General features: G+C 43.6%; 2 protein-coding genes across 2 annotated transcripts in view; one reads left to right on the forward strand and one right to left on the reverse strand.

Moving 5' to 3' along the window:
- Positions 1-1704: 1704 nt before the first annotated feature.
- nudt5 (nudix (nucleoside diphosphate linked moiety X)-type motif 5) lies at positions 1705-23993 on the reverse strand. The gene is made up of 10 exons (XM_073066563.1): positions 23782-23993; positions 20958-21136; positions 17656-17723; positions 15103-15155; positions 11362-11469; positions 10199-10294; positions 7904-8005; positions 5054-5062; positions 4847-4900; positions 1705-3846 (listed from the first exon to the last, which is right to left on the reverse strand). The coding sequence occupies exons 2-10, from the start codon at positions 21000-21002 to the stop codon at positions 3737-3739; spliced, it is 645 nt and encodes a 214-aa protein (XP_072922664.1). The 5' UTR covers positions 21003-21136; positions 23782-23993; the 3' UTR covers positions 1705-3736.
- The window catches only part of cdc123 (cell division cycle 123 homolog (S. cerevisiae)), a 34137-nt gene continuing 33283 nt past the window's right edge, over positions 23981-24834 (forward strand). Inside the window, exon 1 of the mRNA XM_073066562.1 lies at positions 23981-24172. Within this exon, the coding sequence (XP_072922663.1) occupies positions 24006-24172 (167 nt within the window). The 5' untranslated portion in view covers positions 23981-24005. The remainder of the gene's footprint in view (positions 24173-24834) is intronic.

Raw genomic sequence — 24834 nt, forward strand, 5'->3', positions numbered from 1 at the left:
CGTCTTATTCTCTTGCTCTTCACATACTTGTGGAATGCCTTTGGGTTTTCCTTAATCCTCTCCACCAGGGCCTTCTCATGGCCCCTTCTGGCTCTACTAATTTCTTTCTTAAGCTCCTTCCTGCTAGCCTTATAAACTTCTAGATTTCTATCATTATCTAAAATGTGATCAGATCTTCACTCAAGTTCTTAAACTAAAGACAAACCAATTAAATAAATGACACAAAAACATTATACTTGTTCACTTATTGAGAAAAATGATACAATATTACATGTTTTTGTTGGAAAAAGTATGTGAACTTCTGCTTTCAGTAACTGGTGTGAACTCCTTGTACAGCAACAACTTCAACCAAACGTTTCCAGTAACTGTACATCAGCTTGAAGGAACTTCAGGCCATTCCTCCTAACAAGACTGTTTCAGGTCATGCCACAGCATCTCAATTGGGTTAAGATCTGGATCCTGACTTGGCCATACCAAAACATGAAATTTCTTCTTTTTAAACCATTCTGTTGTTGATTTACTCATGTTTCAGATCATTGTCTTGTTGCATTATCCAACTTCTATTAAGCTTCAGGTGACGGACCACTACCCTGAAAAAATGTCTTGGTACAATTTTGAATTCGTTGTTCCCTAATAATTGCAAGCTGCCCAGGCTCTGAGGCAGCAAAGCAGCCCCAAACCATGATGCTCCTTCCACCATGCTTCACAGTTATGAGTTTTTGGTGTTGGTTTGCAGTGCCTTTTCCTCCAAACATAGCAGTGTTCATTTCTGCCAAAAAGTTAAACTTTTGTCTCATCTGTCCACAGAACTGTGTCCCAGAAATGATGTGGAACATCCAGGTGGTCTTTGCAAACTTGAGACGTGCAACATTGTTTTCTTTGGAGAGCAGTGGCTTCCTGTGCTGTCTTGCCATGAACACTATTCTTGTTCAGTGTTTTTCTGATGGTGGACACATGAACAGAGACTTTAGCAAGTTCTAGAGATTTCTGCAGGTCTTTTGCTGTTACCCCTGGGTTCTTTTTCACCTTTCAGCATTGCCCATTGTACTCAGCAGGACTCCCAGTCCTGGGAGAGTAGCAACAAGTACTGAATTTCCTCCATTTGTAGATAATCTCTTGCTGTGGACTGATGAACACTCAGTTCTTTAGAAATGCTTTTGTAGCCTTTTCCAGCTTCATGCATCTCTACAATTTTTTCAAGATCCTCTGAAAGTTGTTTTGATTGAGGCACAGTGTATGTAAAGAGATCTTTCTTGAGAAGCGCAGGCTGTCAGTAACTTGACTTTTTTTTTAAAAAAAGGGCAGGGCACCACGACAACCCACACCTCCAATCTCAACTCATTAATTGGAACAGCTGACTCCAAATAGTTTTTGTAGAAGGCTACAAAACCCAGAGGTTCACATACTTGTTTGAACCTAGATTGATTGTTTAAATGGTGTACCTCGTAACGACGAGAAGTACAACTGTGTTATTAGTTTAGACAGAATGTGTTTGTCTATTAACATGTTTTATGAATAATTAATGCAGAAAACCAGGTAATTGCAACTGTAGGTGTTGCACTCAATGACCTTTTTAAATGTGTTAAAATGTAGCACTACTCCTCAAAATTTAGAGATTGAAAAACCAATCTTCCACAAAACTACTTGGCAATAATTTGCAAATACACTTTGTTTGGTGTCATCCTGAGAGAAACAATAACTGTATACATTTACAGTGTTTTAATGAAAGTATTACAGTAATTTTGTACATAAGGCAATACTTGTCAGTGTCAACTGTTGGTATGATTTCAATTATGAGATTCTTCATGCTTCCAATGAGTTTATCAAACTTAACCAATTGCACTAAATGCTGAACTAATATACAGTTTTTATATAAAAACAGTGTACAACAGACAAGATTTTCGGAAATACTAAGCCTCCGTATTAACCCCTTTCCTATGTTACATTTTGAATAATTTATCTGTTCAGTGTTACGAATTGGACATTATACTTATCCTGTTCAAATAGCAAGCAGTTTGGTTCTAACACTAGACTGGAAGTAACATCATTGTGCAATAACCTCACAAAACATCTTCAGCTATATTCCAAAATGTATATTTAACAGTGACACCAACCCACATTAGAATTGCTTTCTTTCATAAAGCAACAATTTTAACATTATATACCTAAAATGCCATCTTAAGAGCCACTCACAATAATGAATCTATTGCTAAATGTATTAATAACATTGCAAAAGAATCCTCTGTAGCAGGTGGAATGCATTTTTTGTTTAAACTGCTTTGCAGTTTATTGCAGAATGTTAAACGATAGATCTGTCAGTCAAGTGCAAAAGGAAATGGTCGCAGGCAGTAAAAACTGATTGATGGCTTGCTGAGATCTGAGAGAAGGTGTATATGTTGCCTGGTCCAGGACTGCTGGGATTTGAAAAAATGGGACCCATTATAACCTTCATAGCAATCTTGCCCATGTGGCGCCAGCTTCATTAAAAAAAAACATCCTCAACAGACCTGCACTTCTTTAGGGACTGCTGATGCTGAAATCAGGAGCTTAATGGAGGAACACAAATGGGTCAGGCAACATTGTGTAGGCAGAGAAATGCATCAGTCCGATCCAAAACATTGGCCTGCTTCCCCGGATGTCGTCTGACCTACTGACTTCCTCCAGTAGTTTAGTTTTTAGCACGGTTTAGCAGCAGAAGACATTTTGCAGTGCTATTCAGTGCTTTTGAAGGGTAGACAGAGCTAGAAGTTTGGAAGTGTAACAGCCAATTTGTGCTTAGCACTGAGATAATGACAGAGGAATAAACACAGATTGGGGTATCAGGGACATGAATTAATGCTGTGGAATGTGCTGCCCCTATTAAAGTGTAGATTACTATCTCATCTAAAAGCTAGCACCCCTGACTGCATATACCACTCCTCCCACTGCACTGGTATGTCAGCTGATAGAGCCTGATGATTAACTGGTTTGGTGAATGGTGGGAAGCTGGGGAAATCTAAACTTCATTAAGGATAAAGGGAAATTTATCCAGTGCAGTCCGAAGCAGCCTGAATAAGGTATCAGGAACCCATTATATAGCAGAAAACCAAATGAGCCAAGATAAATTCAACCTCAGTGTAATATGGGGTTAAGAGGACTAATAAATTAGTCATGATGGAGTGGAGGAGCAGACTCAATGGGCCAAATAGCCTAAATTTTGCTCCTATGTCTTTATGGCTTCGTCTAATTTGAGTCTGATGGAAGCCTTGGGTTTGGTCACATCCTCTCCCACAAGACCTAGTTTCCCGCCATCTTTAAATCATTTCTTTCATGAAGATGCAACAACCATATTCGACCTGATCTGTCATTTATCAAACTCACACTAGTGAGAATCTTACAATTTTATAATTGCCCCACGGAGGGTTTTAAAAAAAAAACAGAACGTAACTATCTCCAACTCTGTGCATGCTGATTGCAAATCCTGAGGAACAGTTACAGCTCCAATAAAATGTCATTAGTGCTGCTTTCAAGTTAACAGTACATTCTCTGTGAAAATAAAGCAGGTCTTGATACTCTATACCAAACTCTAAACTTATCAATGCTTAATATTGTAGGAAAATGTTACTTTGCATAATAGCAGATTATAATAATGGGGTTAAATGTCTCCAAATAGAATACCTTCCTCCTTTACAAGTTCCTCCAAGAGCTGCTTTACCTCCAGGCAAGAAGATCTCCCCCACCCCACCCACCGCTGCCTTCACGCTTTCAAAACAGGCAATACATCTGGCTTGGACGTTGCGTGGGTTAAACCCAATGCGTAGATGTAAACTCGGGAATCCACAACAATATTTTCATTTTGGAGCATTTCTGAAAAGGAAACAAAACAGATTTTTTAAGCTACTAATGAAATGTGAATGACTATAATGAGAATGCAGACAGCCAATGATACATTTTGTGCAGGAATATATGTATGGACAGACTGAGTAAGACCATGCAGTTACACAGATTTATTAACTACTATCATTATATCAGGAATACATTTTGAATTTTTATTTAGAGATACAACTGACCACTCTGACCTGCCAGGCATGGTCTCCGCTCTGCATTTCACAACTCCTACACTCTTCTTTCTACGTCACACCCTGCTCCTATTCACTCACTAAGCTGATAACCTTGTTTACAGTTTATCCTCATGATCTCCTCTCCTCCCACCCCCAGTTCCAGTTTATTTATTTTATTTTTATTTAGAGATACTGCACAGTGATAGGCCCTTCGGCCCAACAAGCCCTTGCTACCCAATTACACCCATCTGACCAATTAACCTACTAACCCGAATGTGAGAGGAAATCGGACAACCTGAAGGAAACCCATGTGGACACGGGAGAACATTACTATTCCTTACGGCCAGCGGAGAATTGAACCCGAGTTGTTGGCGCTGTAATAGTGTTACATTAGCTCCCTAGTGTCTAACTTTAATGATTAAAATGAATCAAAAGTACAAATCAATACTGTAGAAACATTTGATAAGACTTTACATAATTTTACATTCCAGTATATGGAAGTGGTTGTATTGGCCAAAATACTAAACTTTCTCAAGTCTTTGTAAGGGAAAAGGTTCTAGACATGCACTCAATGTTTTAAGAGCAGATTTCTGAACAGACAATGGACCAACCCATGAACACTACCTCACTACTTATTAACTTAGTATTTTTATATACATTTTTTCTTATAATTTATAACTTTGTTTAATGTATTGCTCTGTACTACTGTTGCAAAACAACAAATTTTATGACAAAGTCAGTGATAATGGACCTGATAATGATTCTGACTTAAACAGTTCAGGAATAAATAAGTACGCTAGGCTTACCATCAATTTTCTTTCGAAGTTCATTCAAAGGAATTAAAATAACTTCAACAAATTCTGAGAAGACAAAATGTCTCAATAAGATAGTGACGGCCAAAATTAAATATGCAGCCATAATCAGATTACTCCATGCAAAGAAAGTGAGGCATTCCTTTATTATACTTAGCCAAGCCAGACATCCAAGTTTTTAAAAAGCATTTTAAAACGTACCTCCATCATCTGTAAAGATGAAAAAAAAATACAATTTCATTGATGTAATGAAGTAGATGTACTGATTTTACAAGAATCATATAATTAAATGTCACAAGAATAAAAAACAGGAGCAAGGAGTCAGCATTCATGACCACAGACCTTTCAATGAGATAATGGAAGATAAAATTTTCAAAGTTCAAAGTAAATTTATTATCAAAGTACATATACAGTGGCCACTTTATTTGGTACCTCCTGTATGTCCGTGGTCTTCTGCAACTGTAGCCCGTGCTCTTCAAGGTTCAACATGCTATGCATTCAGAAATGCTCTTCTGCACAGCACTGTTGTAAGGTACTGTTATTTGAATTACTGTTGCCTTCCAGTCAGCTTGAACCAGTCTGGCCGTTCTCTTGTAGGTGTACAAGATGATGAGAGGCACTGATTGTGTGGATAGTCAGAGGCTTTTTCCCCAGGGCTGAAATGGCTAGCATGAGAGGGCACAGTTTTAAGATGCTTAGAAGTAGGTACAGAGGAGATGTCAGGGGTAAGTTTATTTTTTTTAAATGCAGAGAGTGGCGAGTGGTGAGAGCTGCCAGCGACGGTGGTGGAGGCGGATACGATAGGGTCTGTTAAGAGAATCCTGGATAGGTACATGGAGCTTAGAAAAATAGAGGGCTATGGGTATGCTTACGTAATTTCTAAGGTAAGGACATGTTCGGCTCAGCTTTGTGGGCCGAGGTGCCTGTATTATGTAGTAGGGCCTGTATGTTTCTATTCTCCTCTGACCTCTCTCATTAACAAGCAGATGTACCTAATAACGTGGCCACTGAATGCATGTTACCAGATACTATGCTGAGATTCATTTTATTGCATGCATTTACAAGAAAACAAACCGAATTTACGAAAAACTATACGTAAACAAATACTGGCCAAAAAAATGCAATTTTCAGACTCAGCTCCACTTTCCTGCCCTGTTCACAACTCTCTTACATCCAAAAATCTATTGACCCCAACCTAGAATACATTCCGTGACTCTGCCTCCACTAGGGCTGATCACCACCCTCGGAGACAAAATTCATCCTCCCACAATTTGACCCAAGAGAACCAATGGAAGTTATGTATCAGCAGACAAACCGTACGTGATGCTTGCACTGTGGTCTCCCTTACTGTTGTAGCAAGAGATCTCCACTTTTATATTCCTTTTGCCCTCCTAGTTACTTACACTTCATTGCTAACCTCCTGTGTTACAAGAAACTCAACTTTGACTATGACCTAGGGCCTTGTGGATGATGGACAGACATTGGGTTGCTGGAAGGTTAGTCACTCACTGCAGGATACCCACTCTCTGACCTCTTGCAGCCACATCAGGAGTGCAGCTGATCCAGATAAATTCCAGGTCAACAGTGACCCTCAACTGCTGACTTTGACATAACATGCAATAACATTATCAGGGTTTCAATGTCTGGTTTTATTTCACAAACTCTTGGGAAACACTCTGGGACATTTCAGCTTCTGCCCCCTTCCTTTCCAGTCCCACTGAAGGGTTTCAACCTGAAATGTCAACTGTTTATTAGCAAATAGCCTGCTTAGCCTTGCTGGTCTCTCTATACCAATAACACCAGTCTTTCATCAGCCTCTCTTGGAGAGGCAAGAGATTCTGTGGTCAGTTTGACTTTTCCTCCATCTCTGTCTGACCATACCACTGCACACAGATATAGGATTTTTTATTGCTGTTTCCATATCGATTTTGTTTTGCCAGTCAGGGTTGTTAGGCCTGAGATGAACTCCTGAACCTGGAGGACCAGTGGGCCTCTCCTAATCTGGCCTCTACCCTTTGACCCTTTTGCCATGTTCTACAGGGGTTGTATTGAGAGCATCCTGAGCAACTGCATTACTGCCTGGTTCGGAAATTGCCCGTTTCGGATCAAAAGACCCTGCAGCGGATAGTGAGGTCAGCTGAGAAGATTATCGGGGTCTCTCTTCCCGCCATCACGGACATTTACACTACACGCTGCATCCACAAAGCAAACACCATTATGACGGACCCCATGCACCCCTCATACAATCTCTTCTCTCTCCTGCCGTCTGGGAAAAGGCTCCGAAGCATTCGGACTCTCACGTCCAGACTATGTAACAATTTCTTCCCCCAAGCTATCAGACTCCTCAATACCTGAAGCCTGGACTGACACCTTGCCCTATTGTCCTGTTTATTATTTATTGTAATGGCTGCACTGTTTTTGCGCACTTTATGCAGTCCTGTGTAGGTCTGTAGTCTAGTGTAGCTTTCTCTGTGTTGTTTTTTTTATAACATAGTTCAGTCCAGTTTTTGTACCGTGTCATGTAACACCATGGTCCTGAAAAACATTGTCTCATTTTTACTATGTACTGTACCAGCAGTTATGGTCGAAATGACAATAAAAGTGACAACTTGACTTGATGTGTGACCCTACCAAGAGCCAAAGCACAGGCCCCGACTCTAGCCAACATACTCTCTGAATCCTTGTGGCATGCAAGCCTCCAAACCCTACAACAAGGTTGTGGTCCTTGGAAACCTTGAATAACAGACCTTTCATTGGCCTGAAATGTCGACTGTCTATTCCTTTCCATACATGCTGCCTGACTCACTGAGCTCCTCCAGCATTTTGCATGCGTTGCTCCAGATTTCCAGCATTTGCAGGATCTCTGGTGAAACCCACTGGGACATTTTGCTATTTAGATGCGAGCTGGTCTCCTTGTTAATGTCGCTCTTCCACAGGAGGACATGGCTTTGAAGATAACTGTAACAGTTGACATGATATTCCATGATCACAACTAATGCAATGCTGCATCAACTGTAGATCTGCACTGTCTTTAACCCAAACAGAACTTACCCAGCCTCTGCTTGGGTTTGATGTTTTCCGAATCGTCCCCGTTAATATTAACGGACACATACCGCATTGTGCAGTTGCTCAGCCCTGGATCCAAGCAGACAACTGAAAGAAAGAGCATTCAACAGCAATTTAAAAGGTAATCCTATTAAGTCTAATATCATAGAACATGAACAGTATATTTAGCCTATGTTGTACTGACCTACTCCACAATAAAATCTAACCCTTCCCTCCTTCACAACCTAGAGCACTCCATTTTTCTTACATCTACGTGCCTATTCAAGGGCTTCTTAAATGTCCCTACTGTATCTGCCTCCATGCCTGGATTGGAGGGCGTAGCTTAATAGAGTAGGTTGAGTGTACTTGGCCTTTTCTCCTCGGAGTGACGGAGGATGAGACGTGACCTGATAGAGGTGCACAAGATGATGAGGGGCACTGATCACATGGATAACCAGAGGCTTTTTCCCCAGGGCTGAAATGGCTAACACAAGGGGGTATAGTTTTAAAGTGCTTGGAAATAGGTACCAAGGGGATGTCAGGGGGTAAGTTTTTCCACACATAGTGGTGGGTGTGTGGAATGCACTGCCGCCACTGGCGGTGGAAGCGAATACAACAGGGTCTTTTAAGAGCTTTCTAGATAGGTACATGGAGCTTAGAAAAATACAGGGCTATGCGCTAGGAAAATTCTAGGAAGTTTCTAGAGTAGGTTACATGATCGGCACAACATTGTGGGCTGAAGGGCCTGTGATATGCTATAGATTTCTCTGTTCTATGTTTATCCCTGGCAATGCATTCCAGTCATTGTGTAAAAATCCTACCTCTGACATCTCCCTGAAACTTTCCTCCACTCAATTTAAAAGTATCTCCTCTAGTACTGGCCATTTCCACCCTGGGAAAAAGCACTGGCTGCCCACTGTGTCTATGCCTCTTATCTTATACTTCAGCTCATGCCCTTCTCCAATCCATATTCTTATCTATGATGGGAAGGCATCTTTGGAATAGTTGTATGCATTTTATACCTTTAGTCTTGTGATTTAAAGGGGAAGATTTAAAAGAGACCCAAGGGTCAAGATCTTCAGCCAGTAGGTGTGGGTACATGGCATGAGCTGCCAGAGGAAGTGATTGAGGCAATTACAATAGGAGCATGTCACTGAGAATGTAGGGAGTGTCAGTGTCAGCAGCACTGCCTTTCCAGTGAGACATTAAACCAAGATCCTGTCTGCTGTCTTAGGTGGGGTAAATCATTTTGAGGGGGAGAGTATAAGGAAGTGAGAGGGGTTTGCTGTCTTGGCCAATATCTTTCCTTCAGTCGCTGAGAACTGTCTGTGGGAGCTTGCTGTGCACAAATTGCCCTCAATTATTATTAGCTGCTTCAGTTCAGAGGAACACGTGAAACATAAAGGTATGGATAGACGGGTGCTATGGAAATGCAAGTCCTCCTTTGTTCCTGATTTACCTTTGATACACTGAACTAAAACTGTTGTAACGTACAAAGTCATTCTGAACAGATGCCTCAGTGTCAGCCCTGGTTCCCTTCACCTCAGTCTCTCATTATGACCTTGCATCTTATTGTCTACCTGCACTGCACTTTCTCTGCATAGTTATCATTTTACCTTATTCTACCCTCAATGCACTGTGTAATGAACTGATCTGTATGAACTGTGTGCAAGAAAAGCTTTTCACCATCTTGGTACACATGACAATAGTAAACCAATTCCAATCGCAACTACAAGAAGCTGCAGAATTGTGGACACAGCCCAGCACATCACGGCAACAAGCCTCCCCTCCATGGATTCCGTCTAGAATTCTCACTGTCTTGGTAAAACAACCAGTTTATTATATCCACCCAACCAGAACTTCTCTCAGCAGGCAGAAGATAGAACAGCCTGAAAGCACACATCACCAGGGTCAAGGACTGCTTGTACCCCATTGACAGCAGACTCTTGAACGGACCTCTCGTACAATAAGATGGACTCTTCACCTCACAATCTACCTTGTTATGAACTTGAACTTTATCATTTACCTAAACTGCACTACTTTTTGGTAGTTTTTACATTTTATTCACCATTGTTACTGTTTTAATTTATTCTAGCTCAATGCACTGTGCAACAATCAGATCGGTATGAACAGTACACAGGACAGGTTTTTTTCCCATTGTAACTTGATACACGACAATAATAAACTGATTCTAATTTCAATTCAATTTTAAGGAAGGGGAGCAAGATCAGGACTCAATAAGGGATGGCCGATGCAGGGGGGTGTGGAGAGAACTGGTGTCAGCAGTTAATTGTGTCAAACCTGGACCGGTGCCACTGATCTCTCCCTTGTATCCGGTCTCCTCCAACAGCTCCCGCAAGGCTGCTCCTTCTGCAGTCTCCCCATCATCAATGAGACCTGAAAGCAGAGCGGGAGAGCTGAGAGTTACGTTTGAATAGCAGGCCTGCTTTTACCCCGTCCCACAACGTCCTCTTTATTCACCATCAAATCGTTCACTCATTCCATTTCATTAACTATATTAAATTGAGACTAAAAAAAATTAGTATCACCATGAAGTGCAAGATTGTTGCAAAAATCTCAGCTGATTCACTGGTGTCCTTTGGGGAGAGAAATTTGTTTTTTTTTTGAATAGAAATTGCAAGAAACTCTCCGCAGGTCAGGCAGCATCTGTGGAGTGAAATGAACAGTTGATGTTTTCAGGATTATCCATTTCCCTTCATAGATGCTACCTGATCCTTTGAATTGCTCCAGCAGTGTGTTTTTTGCTTAATATTTGATCCATTCCATTAACTGTTTCTCTCCACAGATGCTGCCTGACCTGCTGAGAGTTTCTTGCAATTTCTAACAGCAAACAGTTTTTATTTCAGATTTTCAGCAGCTGCAATTCTTGAATTTCCAATCTGCCAGTCTGACCTCTGTATAAATCCAAGCCCAGGGTCTTGATTCTGAAATGAACTGGCATGATATTAGTTCAAGGAAAGTTGAGGACTGACCTTGTCAACAAAGCCTAAATCCTGTGAATTAACTTTAAATGAAAATGCAACTAATTGCAAATTGGAACAGCCATTAGCCACATTAATGCCAATTGGTTTAACCCTGACAATTAGTTAAGATTAACATCTATGGCTAACCTCAACTAATGAGATTAGGGAGGCATGGTAGCGTAGTGGTAAGTGCAGCACTTTACAGCTATCAGTTCCTGCTGCTCTCTGTAAAGAGATTTTACGTTTGCCCCATGACCACATGGGTTTCCAATTTCCTCACATATTCCAAAAAAGATGTACAGGTTAGGGTTTGAGAGTTGTGGGCATGCTCTGCTGGCACTGGAAGCATGGGAACACTTGCAGACTGCCCCAGCACATCCTTTGGTTGTGTTAGTTAACGCAAACAACTCATTTCACTGAATGTTTTGATGTACATGTGATAAATAAGTGAATCTGAAACCAAATCAGAATCTACATCACCGGCAGGGAGTTCCAGGCAGTAGCATCCCATGGGTGGTCTGAACTGTTTCACCAAGATCAAGCAGTCATAATGGAGTGTCCTTTTCAGCACTGCCAGTATAGCTACACCTAAATATTGGGAAAAAGCAGGGGTTAATATTCCAAAATTCAAAGTTAATTGTTATCAAAGTACATATACACAGTACATTACCATTACTTTCCTGCAAATCATTTTCTCGCAGGCATTTACAGGGATGTTATATTAAATAATAGATTTTATGAAAAAATATACATAAATACAGGCAAACAATGAAGGTGCAAAAAAGGACAAGCTCTGCAATTAAAAAATAAAACTGAGAACACGAGTTGAAAAGAATCCTTGAAAGTGAGTCTGTAGGTTGTGGAATCAGTTCAGAGTTGTGGTGAGTGAAGTTATCCACAGCAATGAGGTACCTGATGGTTATAGTGTAATATCTGATCCTGAAACTACTGATGTGGGCTTCTGTACCTTCTGCCTGATGGAAACAGTTATTTCAAACTGAGGAGAAACTACATAGACTGCAGTGGTAGATACACTAGCACAATGCCAGCGAGTGGATGGCACAGAAGCAGGTTCCCCCCTGAGACCCACTGACCCCTCTACAGCAATCCCCATTGTTCCTTCAAATCCCCCAGATTCCACCCCTTACCCGTAATCTGGGGAGAATTTACAGCAGCTAATTAAGCTACCTTCTTGCACGTCTTTGGGAGGTGGGAGGAAACCACACAATCACAGGGAGAACATGCAAACTCTCACGTACAGCCAGCGCTGGAGGTCAGGATCGAACCCGGGTGCACACCACTGCAGTCGATGTCAATGGTGTTGAGCTTGAGAGAATTGAGTGAACATTTCCAGTAGTCTATCATGGTCTAACCACATGGACACCAACATCAAGAAAGCTCAGCAACACATCTACTTCCTTAGGGGGATAAAGAAATTCAGCACACTCCCTTTGACACTCACCAATCTTTAATCGATGCACCACAGAAAGCATCCGAGGCAGATGCATCACAGCTTGGTAGGGCAACTGCTTTGCCCAAGACCACAAGAAACTGCAGAGTTCTAGACACAGCTCAGCACATCATGTAAACCAGTCTCCCCTCCTTGGCATCCGTCTACACTTCTCGCTGCCTCGGTAAAACAGCCAACATAATTAAAGACCCCATGCATCCTCCATTCGGCAGAAGATACAAAATCATTAAAGCATGTATCACCAGGCTCAAGGACAGCTTCTACCCTGCTGTTACAAGACTACTGATGATTCCCCAGTAAGTTAAGATGTACTCTTGACTGCACAATCTACCTCGTTACGACCTTCTACCTTGTTTACCTGCAGTGCACTTTCTCTGCAACTGTAACGCTATACTCTACACTATTTTCTCTTGTACTACTGCTGTAATATGATCTGTATGAATGTTTATGCAAGACAAGCTTTTCACTGCACCTCAGTACACGTGATGATAAATCAATTTACGAACTCCTCTTCACCACAAGGAACCATCCCTACATGCCAAGCCCACCAATTCCCAACCTAATCCTGAAGATCTTCCGGGTTAGCTTCCACGGGCTGACATTATTTTAGAACAGGTGGAAGGCAGGGCTGACGAAACATCCTTGATTCATCAATGAGTTTGAAACGGTAAAATAGGAACTGTCTTCATGTCCAAGCTGGTGTTCACTGCCTGTGGACAGAGGAGAGGAGGGAGGCAGCAGACAAGGACAATACTGTCTGTATTTGGGGACTTGGGGAGAGATAGGTACAGGGAGGCACAGTGGTGCGGCTGGTAGAGACACCGCCTCACCGCCCAAGAGTCAGCTCTGCATGCAACTGCAGAGAGTTGTTCACACAGCTCAGTACATCACAGAAAACAGCCTCCCCACTGTACTTCTCACTGTCTCAGCAAAGCAGCCAGTGTGACCAAGAGGCCACCCACCTGACATTCTCTCTTCTCCCCTCTCCCATCAGGGGGAAGATACAAAATCCTGAAGGCATCCACGTTCAAGCACAGCTTCTACTACACTGTCACCAGACTCTTGAATGGACCTCTTATACTTGGTAACATCAAGAGATTAGGGTTCAACCCTGACTTCTGATGCTGTTGTAACATTCTCCTTCTGACTGTATGCACCTGCCAGTACTCTTGTTCCCTCCCACATCCCTAAGACATGCATACAGGTTAATCAGCTGCTGGAAAGAGTGAGTGGTGATGTGGGGAGTAAATCGGTTTATTATTCTCAGTGAAAAGCTTTGCTTTGCATGCCATCCATACAGATCATTTCATCACATCCACATATTGAGGTAGTACAAGGGAAACCAGTAAGAGTGCAGAATGAAGTGTTACAGTTACAGATCACATGCAGTGCAGGTGGACATTAAGGCACAAGGCCATAGCAAGATAGAATATGATGTCAAAAGTCCATTTTTCACAAAATAGTCTTACAATATTGGAGCAGAAGCTGATCTTGAGCCTGGCTGAACATGCTTTCAGTATGTTGTACCCCCTGCCTGATGGGAATGGGGAAGAAGAGAGAATATCTGGACTGGGTAGAGTTTTTGATGATGTTGGATGCTTTTCTGAGGTAGTGAGAAATGTAGACAGCGTCCAGGGAGGGATGGCTGGTTTCCGTGATGCCGTGCCCACAACTCTCTACAGTTTCTTGTGGAGTCACAGGAAAAACTAAGGTAGGGTGAGGGTCCACGAGTGTGGGATAGTCAGGTGGATTTGTTTGTGTTTTATGGCTGTATTCAACAGCACGCTATGCCAGTCTTACAGAGCATCCAAAAATAATTATAGAGAAGAATTGCAAGAGATTTAAGAAACTGTGCAGAAGAGAGACTATTCTATCTTGAGCCCAAAGCATTCTACTAAACTTCTTTTTCAACTAAATTTCTTTTCCAGCCTGATCTTAACTCGAGCAACACACACAAAATGCAAAAGGACTCAACAGGTCAGGCAGCATCTAAAGAGGAAAATTAAATAGTTGATTTTCTGGCTGAGACCCTTCATCAGGATTGGAAAGGGTGCTTGCATTTCTCCCCCTACCCCATCTTCTTATTCCTTTATTCCAGTCCTAAAAAAGTGTCTCAGTCCAAAATGCTGACTGTTCATTTCCCCAGTCACTGCCTGACCAGCTGAATTCCTCCAGTATTTTGTGTGCATTTGCAGAATCTTTTGTGTCTATCATATCTAACTCTCCCAGAAAGTGTGAAGAAGCAGGTAGAGGTGCAGACACTTGATCAGACGCTGGTTGGTCCACAGTCCAGAATGCAAAACTCCAAAACTTTGCAACCCTTGCATGTAATGAAAAATTCTCCATTCCCTCTTCACCCAGGACTTAGTCCCCATTTTCAAACGTTCCAGTCAGTGAAGCAAACCCTCAGCATCTGCCCCACCCAAAACCACAAGTTGAAACACATTCCATTCCCACAGAAGAGGGTATAGTAGCATAGTGGTTAGCATAACAGCCCCATGACCAGGGTTCAATCACCACTGTCTTTCAGGAGTTTGTATGCTCTCCCTGCGACCGTGTGGGTGTCCCTGGGGTGCTCTGGTTTCCTCCCACATTCTAAAGAGGTTTGGGTTAGCAGATTAATTGGTCACATTGGTGTAATTGGACGGCGTGGGTCACTGGGTCTGAAGGACCTGCTACCAGGCTGCAACTCTAAATAAAATACAAAATTACATTAAAACATACAGGAAATTTGGATGCAGCCATCTTACCATCACAGTTACTATTTGATTTCCTGGTCGTTCTTTTCACCGTTTCCCATACCCTGTTTTAACAAAATAAAACAAATGAAACAAAAGAAAATAGAACAGCTCATATCGATATCACTGGGTACACAACAATAATCAGTGTGGTATTTCACAGGGGTATTAATCATGTGGTGGTAGGTTGACCAAAGGTGTGGTAAAATGCGTTTTAAAGAGACTTTGAAGTAGAGAAGGGCAGAGAAAAAGAGAAAACAGGACACGTGGCCCGACAGTGAGGACACATTTCCTAAAGCTGGAACCTGGAGTAGGAAGAAGCAGGAAGGAGAGGGGGAGGAATTAGATATTCTGTGACAATGGGCTGTAGTATCCAGGAGTGTTCAAAGTACATACATGTTGTCATATACAGTAGATTCCAATTAACTGGGACCCATTGGGACCAGTACATTTTGGCCCAATTGAGCAGCTGCCCCAATTAGCCAAAGTTTAATGGAAAAATAAAAAAAAAGACAAACTACTATTTGAGTAACCAATTATGTACCATATTTAAATTAAATACAGAATAAATTAGAACACTAACAATACCACTACAGCACTATAATACTGTAGTTCCTAACAGTTATTTAAAGAGGACATCATCCAGGGTACACTGCCATGTTCATTTGATTTACTGTGAACAAACAAATTCAATGCTGACACCTAGTGCAGATAATGGACCGTCTATAAACAATGCTTTAGACAATTGCATCCTCCAAATATTAATTTCCACTGTAGGGTTCACGATGATTGTCAATACCTTAAAATTCTTTGTAGTTCCTAACTTGTTGAAATAGTGAAATCATTTCATTTTCACCCTCGGGTATTTCTGACAATCCCAAACATGAATGCTTGAAACTACAGTGAGCAAAACAGTTTGAACTGTCCTGCTATTTCTCACCAACTATCAGTGACAAACATCACTGCTTTTCGAATACAAACTGACGCTATTTAAAAACTGACTGCTCCAAGCACGTGTAGTGTTTAATGGCCGCACAAGTGCGTGTGACTAATGCTAGTTAGAAACTTTGGCAACAGTCTCCTGTCCCAGTTAAGCAGCATAGTGTCCCAAAAAAATATGAAGGGATTCCTGGCTATTTTCTCACCTAGTTTCTGTTCTTTAAGAGTTGTCCCAAATAAGAGGCTGCCTCAATTAACTGATGGACCAATTAACCAGAATCCACTGTACTACCTTGAGATGCATTTTCTTGTAGGCATTTACAGGAAAAATAAATACGATAGAATTTATGGGAAACCGTACATACACAAAGACCAATGAACAACCAGTGTGCAAGAGAAGGCAAACTGTGTAAATAAAAACAATGTCATCACACAATTGGTGGTTCAGGAAGGAAGCTGACAATGAATGTCATAAAGGTCACAATGGATGTGGCAAAGGTCAGTTACAGGCAGGCAATAAATGCTGACCTTGATGGCAACACTGAAATCCCCAGAAATTACTGTAAGAGAAGGATAAAAATGTACAAGAAAGCATATATTCAAACGTTCCTCTATGAACTAAATCCACAGCATGCTCTTGCAGCCGAGGCAGTTGTTACAGATGTTCTCAGTCGTTGCTGATACACCCAGCTACATCCCGCAAAAATTATCCAACAAAACTGCTTTCTCCTAAACATAATTGTGTCTGCCCCTCAGTTTCAGTTAGTTTTACCCGTTTGAAAAAGAAAAAATTTGGGGACACCACGGTAGCGTAGTAGCTAATGCGACTCTATTACAGCTCAGAGCATTGGAGTTCGGAGTTCAATTCAGTGCCTTCTGTAAGGAGTTTGTATGTTCTCCCCATGACCACAGGGGTTTCCGCCAGGTGCTCCAGTATCTTGTAAATTGACCTGTGATTAGGCCAGTGTGGTTTGCTGGGCCGGAAGGGCCTGTTCCGCATTGTATCTATAAATATCAATAAAGAATAAAATTCACACACAGAAGCAACAAACCCATCATAGAGCATGGAGACAGGCCCTTCAGCCCACCTGGTCCATACTGACCAAGTAAGCTAATCCCACCTGCCCGCTTTTGGCCCATATCGCTCTGAACTTTTCGTATCCATCTACCTGTCCGATTGCCTTTTAAATGTCATTAATGTACCTGCCTCAACTACTTCCTCTGGCCACTCATTCCATATATTGACCACACTCAAATTTGTCTCTCAGGTTTCTATTGAATCTTTTCCCTATACATATGCTCTCCAGTTCTTGATTCCTCATCCCTGGGAAAAAGATGGAGTGAAAGCACTCAATCTATGCCCTTCATGACCTTATACATCTCTACAACGTCATGCCTCATTCTCCTACTCCCAAGGAATAAGGTCCCAACCTGCTCAATCGCTTTCTAAAACCCAGCTCCTTGTGTCTCAGCAACATCCTTGTATCTACGTATCTATTCACTCTATCCAGCTGAAATGGCATTTATCCTATAATAGGGCAACCAGAACAGAAGAAAATTAGGTGGATGAAGGCTGCTGAAAGATGCCAAGAAATGGGGCCTTTCCCTGAGTGCCCAAGTCTATACCTGGTTTTGCCAGCAGGGTCGATGTAGGTTGTCTGTAAAAGCTGAGCCCATTTGCCTTTTGCCAGAACCTGGAAAAAAAATTAACAGCACACTCAATTAGAATCAAAGAGCACTACAGCAGAGAAACAGGCACTTCAGCCCATCTAGTCCATGCTAAACTGTTATTTAGCCAAGAACCATCGACCCATGGCCGAATCACAGCCCTCCATACCCCTCCCACCTATGTATCTATCCAAACTTCCTAAACGCTGAAATCGAATCCGCCTCCATCACTTCCCCTTAAATATTTTTCATTTCATCTTAAACTCAAGACCTCTACTTCTAACAAGACAGAATCTGCAGACACTGGAAATCTGAACAACACACACCAAATGCTGGAACGCAGCAGGCCAGGCAGCATCTATGGAAAAAAATACAGTTGACAATTTGGGCCTAAACCCTTTGGCAGAACTTCTACTTCTAGTCTCACCCAACTGGTGGAAAAATTCTACTTGCATTTACACTAACCATTGCACCCCTCTATCAATTCGCCCCTCATTCTCCTATCTATCCAGGTCCTCAGCTCCAATTATTGGTGTTCTAGTGATTGTCCACTAATCACATACTGTTTCTCAGATGCTTTTTCCTGTGTTATATTCCAGATGGATTCTGTGAGGTATGCAATGGGCAGTTTGCATACTGCCAAAGGCCAATGTTAAGCGAGCAGTAGAGATATTGAGTACACCAATTAGTAAATGAGAAACTGCCTTCCCCGACACCTTTCAGACCATTGTCAGCACTTCTGAAGAAATCTCTGCCCTATTATTAACATACCACTTGCAGCACAATGTATCCAAACACACTTGACCTCTGTTATACAATGATTAGTAATGCCTAGTCTGCATTTCGGGAAATTTGAATGTCTGGCTGTCCTCCTTCTATCTGTATATTGGCAGAGCCTAAAGAGACAAGGACAAACAAAGGGGAGGTTGTGTGAGGCAGAGGAGTGGCTATTGGATTGCTTTGAATCAGTACTTTAAGCCGCGTTCAAGGATTCATAAAAGAATCAGAACAATAATGTTACGGTTGTCACAGACGTCATAAAAACAGTAACAGTCAAGTGTGCCCCCACAAAATCATTCAGCCTTCCCCAGCCAGAAGCCTTGGATGCACCAAGAGATCCGCAATCTCCTGAGGGCCAGATCAGTGGTGTTCAGGTCTGGCAACTGAGTAAAATACAAGAGGACTAGGTAAGAGCTCCAGAAAGCTACCACACATGCAAAGTGGCAATTCCACAGCAAACTTGAATCGCTGAAGGATGCTCGACCACTGTGACAGGGCTTGAATGCTATCACCTCCTACAAAGTGAAACCAAGATTAGCTCATGCCTCTTATGCTCTATTTGACCATCAATAACAGAAGCTTCTTCACAAACTCACACAGCCCCAAATGACCCTATGATTTCAGTCTCTGAGGCTGATGTGAGAGCATCCTTTAGGAGAGTGAACCCACAGAAAGTATCCACCCCATATGAAGTACCTGACAAAGTACTGAAGACCTGTACTGATCAACTGGCCGGAGTTTCACGGATATCTTTAACCTCCCACTTTGACATACCAACCTGCTTCAAGCAGGCCTTAATAACACCTGTGCTTAAGAAGAACATGGTAACCTGCCTCAATGACTATCATCCAGTGGCACTTACTCCACAGAAATGAAGTGCTTTGAGAGCTTGGTGATGTAAATCAACTCCTGCCTGAGGAGCAACTTGGATCCGCTCCAACTTGCCTACCAGACAACAGGCCCACAGCAGATGCCATTTCACTGACTCTTCACTTGACACTGGAACATCTGGACAGCAAAGATACATACATCAGCATGCCTTTCATTGCCTACAGCTCAGCATTCAACACTATCGTCTCCTCAGAACTAATCAATAAGCTCCAAGACTAAGGCCTCAATACCTCCTTGTGTAACTAGATCCTCAATTCCCTCACTTTCAGACCCCAGCCAGTTCGGATTGGCAACATCTTCTCCACAATCACCATCAGCACAGGTGCACCACAAGGTTGCAAGCTGAACCTCCCGACCTACTCGCTTTACACTTATGACTGTGAGGCTAAGCACAGCTCCAATGCTGTATTTAAGTTTGCTGATGAGACCACTGCCATTGGCCGAGTCAAAGGTGGTGATGAATCAGCATATAGAAGGGAGACTGAAAAAACTGACTGAGAGGTGCCACAACAACAACCTCTCAGCAAGACCAAAGAGCTGACTATTGACTTGAGTAAACTGGAGGTCTGTGAGCCGGTCCTCACTGGGGGATAAGAGGTGGCAAAGGTCAGCAAATTTAAATTCCTCACTGTTATCATTTCGGAGGATCTGTCCTAGGTCAGCAGTGCCATTAAAAGAAAGCACCTCTTCCGTCTTAGAAGTTTGCCAGTATTTGGCATGTCATCTACAATTTTGGCAAGTTTCTACACATCTGCAGTAGAGAGCATATTGACTGATTGTATCATGGCTTGGTATAGAAACACCAATGCCCTTCAACGGAAAATCTACAAAAAGTAGTGGACTTGGCTTAGTCCTTCACAGGTAAAGCCCTCCCCCTCATTGAGGACTCACATCACCAGGTCCAGGAACAGTAATCCTCAATCATCAGGTTCTTGAACCAGTGGACATAATTTCATTGATCCCAACACTGAACTATTCCCATAACCAATGGACTCACTTTCAAAGACTCTTCATCTCACGTTCTCAATATTTATTCTTATTTACTTATTATCATCATTTTGCCCATTTTTCCCCCTATGTATTTACCATGAATGTCCCCAAGAAACTTAATCTCAGGGTCGTATATGGTTACATACAAATACGCTGAACTTTGAAATGAATCACTGGGTGGGATGGAGACTGATCTTGTTGAGTGGTGGACATGAGCATGGCAGTGTACACTTTACAGCTCCAGCAAACTGGGTTCCATTCCACTTGTCTGTAAGGAGTTCACACATTCTCCATGTGACTGCGTGGGTTTCCTCCAGATGCTCTGGTTTCTTCCCAAATTCCATTCCAAACACATACTGGTTAGAGTTAGTAACTTGTGGGCACGCTGTGTTGGCACCAGAAACATGGAGATGCTTGGATATATTTAATGTGGAGGTTGATGGGGTGTTGATTAGTAAGGGTGTCAAAGGTTGTGGGGGGAAGGCAGGAGAATAAAGTTGTAAGGGAATAATAAATTAGCCATAATGGAATGGTGGAGCAGACCAAATGGACTGCATGACCCAATTCTGCTCCAATATCTTATGGTCTTAAAAAGTTACCTCCTCTTTGATGATGGACTGAGAAGTTTGATTGCTTAACTCCATCTTTGTTCTTGCTTTCAGAAGTCAATGTTTAACTTTGCTCTTTGCGCAACACAAGCAAATGTCTAGATTCAGAATTTGCAATCAAGATCCTTCCACTCTGAAGACTCTGCCCTCTATCCAACGTTTTCCTCAATCTGAAACAGAACAGAGAATCAAAAACTCAGTTTAGCATAATGCCTTTTAGAAGCATTTCAATCAAATAATTTCGATTACTATCTTTGGTTAACAAAATCTATCTGACTTGCATTTAATGTTAACAATTGGTCTGGCATCAGTAGCTGTTTGCAAGCAGGTTGCAGACCTGTGTTTAAAAGTGTTTCCAAAGTTCAACTCTAAATCCCGAGGCCCATTCCCAACCACCCTCTCCTCCACAGTTTACAACCAGCAGAAATAAGTTACTTCTATCCACCTTCTCAGATCATCTAAAGCTTGTGCACTTGAATTACACCACCACTTAAATCTTCTGTGTTATATACAGTATTCAGCCCTAGTCTGTTGCCCCTTGTTATTTTCAACTTGGGAGTCCAGGTCTATTCAAATTAATTGATTTATTTAGGGATACGTGCTGCTGTGCTAATAACAGGCCCTTCCGGCCCAACAAGCCTGTGCTGTCCAATTGCAACCACGTGCGCAATTAACCTACTCTCCGTATGTTTCTGGAATGTGGGAGGAAACCAGAGCACCTTGAGGAAACTCATGCATTTCAGGGGCAGAACGTACAAACTCCTTACAGAGGCAGGAATGGAACCTGGGTCGCTGCACTATGCCAGTCACTAAGCTATGAGCAGTTTGCTGACATTGAGGGAAAGGCTCTTGTCATAGAGTTGGGGAGTGAACAAACTGGGCTCAGTGCAGCATTACTGTCACTGGATGTTTGATGGTCAGCACTGACTCAGCGGGCTGAATAGCCTTTTTCCATGTTGTATGTCTCAGTGACGAGGGAGCCAACATGCTCTACCCTAAACGGCAAAGCAAAGAGAGCTCTGATCACGATCATCAAGAAGCCTGACCCTTACCACACACACATTCTTTAAAGCAAAGGTCAGCACTAACACAAGAAAGAATCTCTGTGTTGATTCCAGCAAAAGCAAATGGTAAGAATCCACAATTTTTCCAGCTGAAAATGGAAATATTTACCCTCAACTACCAACAAGAAAGCACGTCTCTGTGACAATGAGACAAAGAAGGCCTAGATGTGAAGAGGATGTTTCCTGTAGTGGAGGAGTCTAGGACCAGAGGGAACAGCTTTAGAATAGAGGGACGTCCATCTACAAGAGATAAGGAATTCTTTTACTCAGAGAGTGGTAAATCTGTAGAATTTATTGCCACAGACGGCTGTAGAGACCAAGTCATTGGGTATACTTAAAGCTGAGGCTCGTGGATTCTTAATTAGTCAGGACACCAAAGGTTATGGAGAAAAGGCAGGAGAACATGGTTTAAGAGGGATAATAAATCAGCCATGATGATTTGAACTGTTTGAACAATGTTTGAACTGTTCTACTGTTTTTTTAATTGATTAGACTCATCTGAATGCACCGCTGTGTAAATTCTAAATTAATTATCACCTGCATCCCAGAAGTCATGAAACACCAACACCAGCAAGTGTACAAAACTCAAAACATTCAGAGTTGATTTATTTGAATTTTCTGAAGATACCACATTTCCTCTGTGCTAGAAATATTTTCTCTTAAAGAGGAGGGCCAGTGAATGCTCTCAGACCCTAGACTTTCCTACTAATAGAAACATCTTCTTCACATCCACTCTATCCAGGACTTTCCGTATCCAGTAGGTTTCCATGAGATCCCACTTCATCCTTCTAAACTCCAGGCCCAGAGCCATCAAATGCTCCTGCATAGCAAGAAACAACGGAGGAATTCAAGCGGAGTCAGACAGCATGTGTGGAGAAATAATCCGCCAGAAGTCGTCCCAACGAAGCGTTTTGGCTCTACTGATGCTGCTCGACCTGCTGCGTCCTTCCAGCCGACTGCTGTAGATTCCAGCATCTGTAGTCACCTTGTCTCTGTTCACAGAACTCAGCATGAGAGGAAGGTTGTGTTTCACTGCGAAACCCTACATCTGAACTGCGCAGGAGAGCAGCAGAGATCAGAGAGGGAAAACGAAAGAGCATAAAAGGAACAAAACTGTATCGTGTAAACTGAGATAGTGCAAGAGGAAATGCCAAGGTAACAATAGCAGAAGAGGTAAAGTTAAGGGTTCGAGAATGTGGCAGCACCAACGAGAAGGGGACGCGAAAGAAGACGTGACTGGTCGGACAATAGTGGAGAAAAATGCTGTTCTGGAGTCTGGTCGTCCGGACTTTCAAGTTCAAAGAAGAGGTGATAACAAAGTTTCCCTGGTAACGAAGAGGACCCTTCTTCAAAGCGGCCCGGTCTGAGGAGACCTTATGGTGAAGCAGCAAAACGGAGACACCAGAGACGGGGGTAAGTTCGGGCGAATGGCCTCGGCCTAGAATGTCAGCGCAGATGTTGCCCGACCTGCAGTTTCCGTGAATAAGCAGCCTCCAGGACCCCACTGAGTGCCACTGACGACTGGAATACATTAACTTCAACAGAAGTCTGATATGAAATTTCTCAACTCGGGAACTAGATGAACACGATAGAGAGAGTCACGAAACTGCCTGTTGTTGTGAAAAAGTTGGTGACTCCATGTACAACTCATCCCCTGGATTCTGGTCTAATCAGTTGCCAGAATTCACACCCTTATCCATTAAATAGCATTACCAATACACACAGAAAAGAACATGAAATGGAACCCCTACCAATCAATGAAGGCGTCGCAGAAGACAAATTGAGGAGCCATACACAATAAAGAATAAAATCTCCAAAAGAGCGGTCCCGAAACCTCTGTATCGACGACAGTTTTGCCATGGAATGGGTGGGGGGAAGGGTTTAAATTGCGTACACTTCCGGTACAGCGGAGATCGCGGAGATGGAGGGAAGGTTTTAAACAACGGATACTTTCGGGGGAGGGGAGGGGAGGGAAATGATAGGCGGTTGCACTCATGGCCCCACCCTCCCCTCCTGGAGAGTGGGGGACGTTTGGGAGGACGGACACTTCCGGCCGGCGGTGGGGGCGATGAAGAAGGAGCAGGTGGCCCGCTGTCAGTTCTCCATTTGGTACCCTCTCTTCAGGCAGCACACAATCCGCAGGTGGGCTGTCTGGCATCGAGGGAGCGCCGCGGGTTCGGGGGCGGGGCTGAGGGAGCACCGTGTGGCCAGGGGCGGGGCCGAGGGAGCGCCCGCGGGTTCGGGGGCGGGGCTGAGGGAGCACCGTGTGGCCGGGGGCGGGGCCGAGGGAGCGCCCGCGGGTTCGGGGGCGGGGCTGAGGGAGCACCGTGTGGCCGGGGGCGGGGCCGAGGGAGCGCCCGCGGGTTCGGGGGCGGGGCTGAGGGAGCACCGTGTGGCCAGGGGCGGGGCTGAGGGAGCGCCCGCGGGTTCGGGGGCGGGGCTGAGGGAGCACCGTGTGGCCAGGGGCGGGGCTGAGGGAGCGCCCGCGGGTTCGGGGGCGGGGCTGAGGGAGCGTCGCGGGTTCGGGGGCGGGGCTGAGGGAGCGCCCGCGGGTTCGGGGGCGGGGCTGAGGGAGCGCCCGCGGGTTCGGGGGCGGGGCTGAGGGAGCGTCGCGGGTTCGGGGGCGGGGCTGAGGGAGCACCGTGTGGCCGGGGGCGGGGCCGAGGGAGCGCCCGCGGGTTCGGGGGCGGGGCTGAGGGAGCACCGTGTGGCCAGGGGCAGGGCCGAGGGAGCGCCCGCGGGTTCGGGGGCGGGGCTGAGGGAGCACCGTGTGGCCAGGGGCGGGGCCGAGGGAGCGCCGCGGG

The sequence above is a fragment of the Hemitrygon akajei genome, chromosome 14, assembly GCF_048418815.1.
Source record: "Hemitrygon akajei chromosome 14, sHemAka1.3, whole genome shotgun sequence".
In the NCBI taxonomy this organism is placed as follows: domain Eukaryota; kingdom Metazoa; phylum Chordata; class Chondrichthyes; order Myliobatiformes; family Dasyatidae; genus Hemitrygon; species Hemitrygon akajei.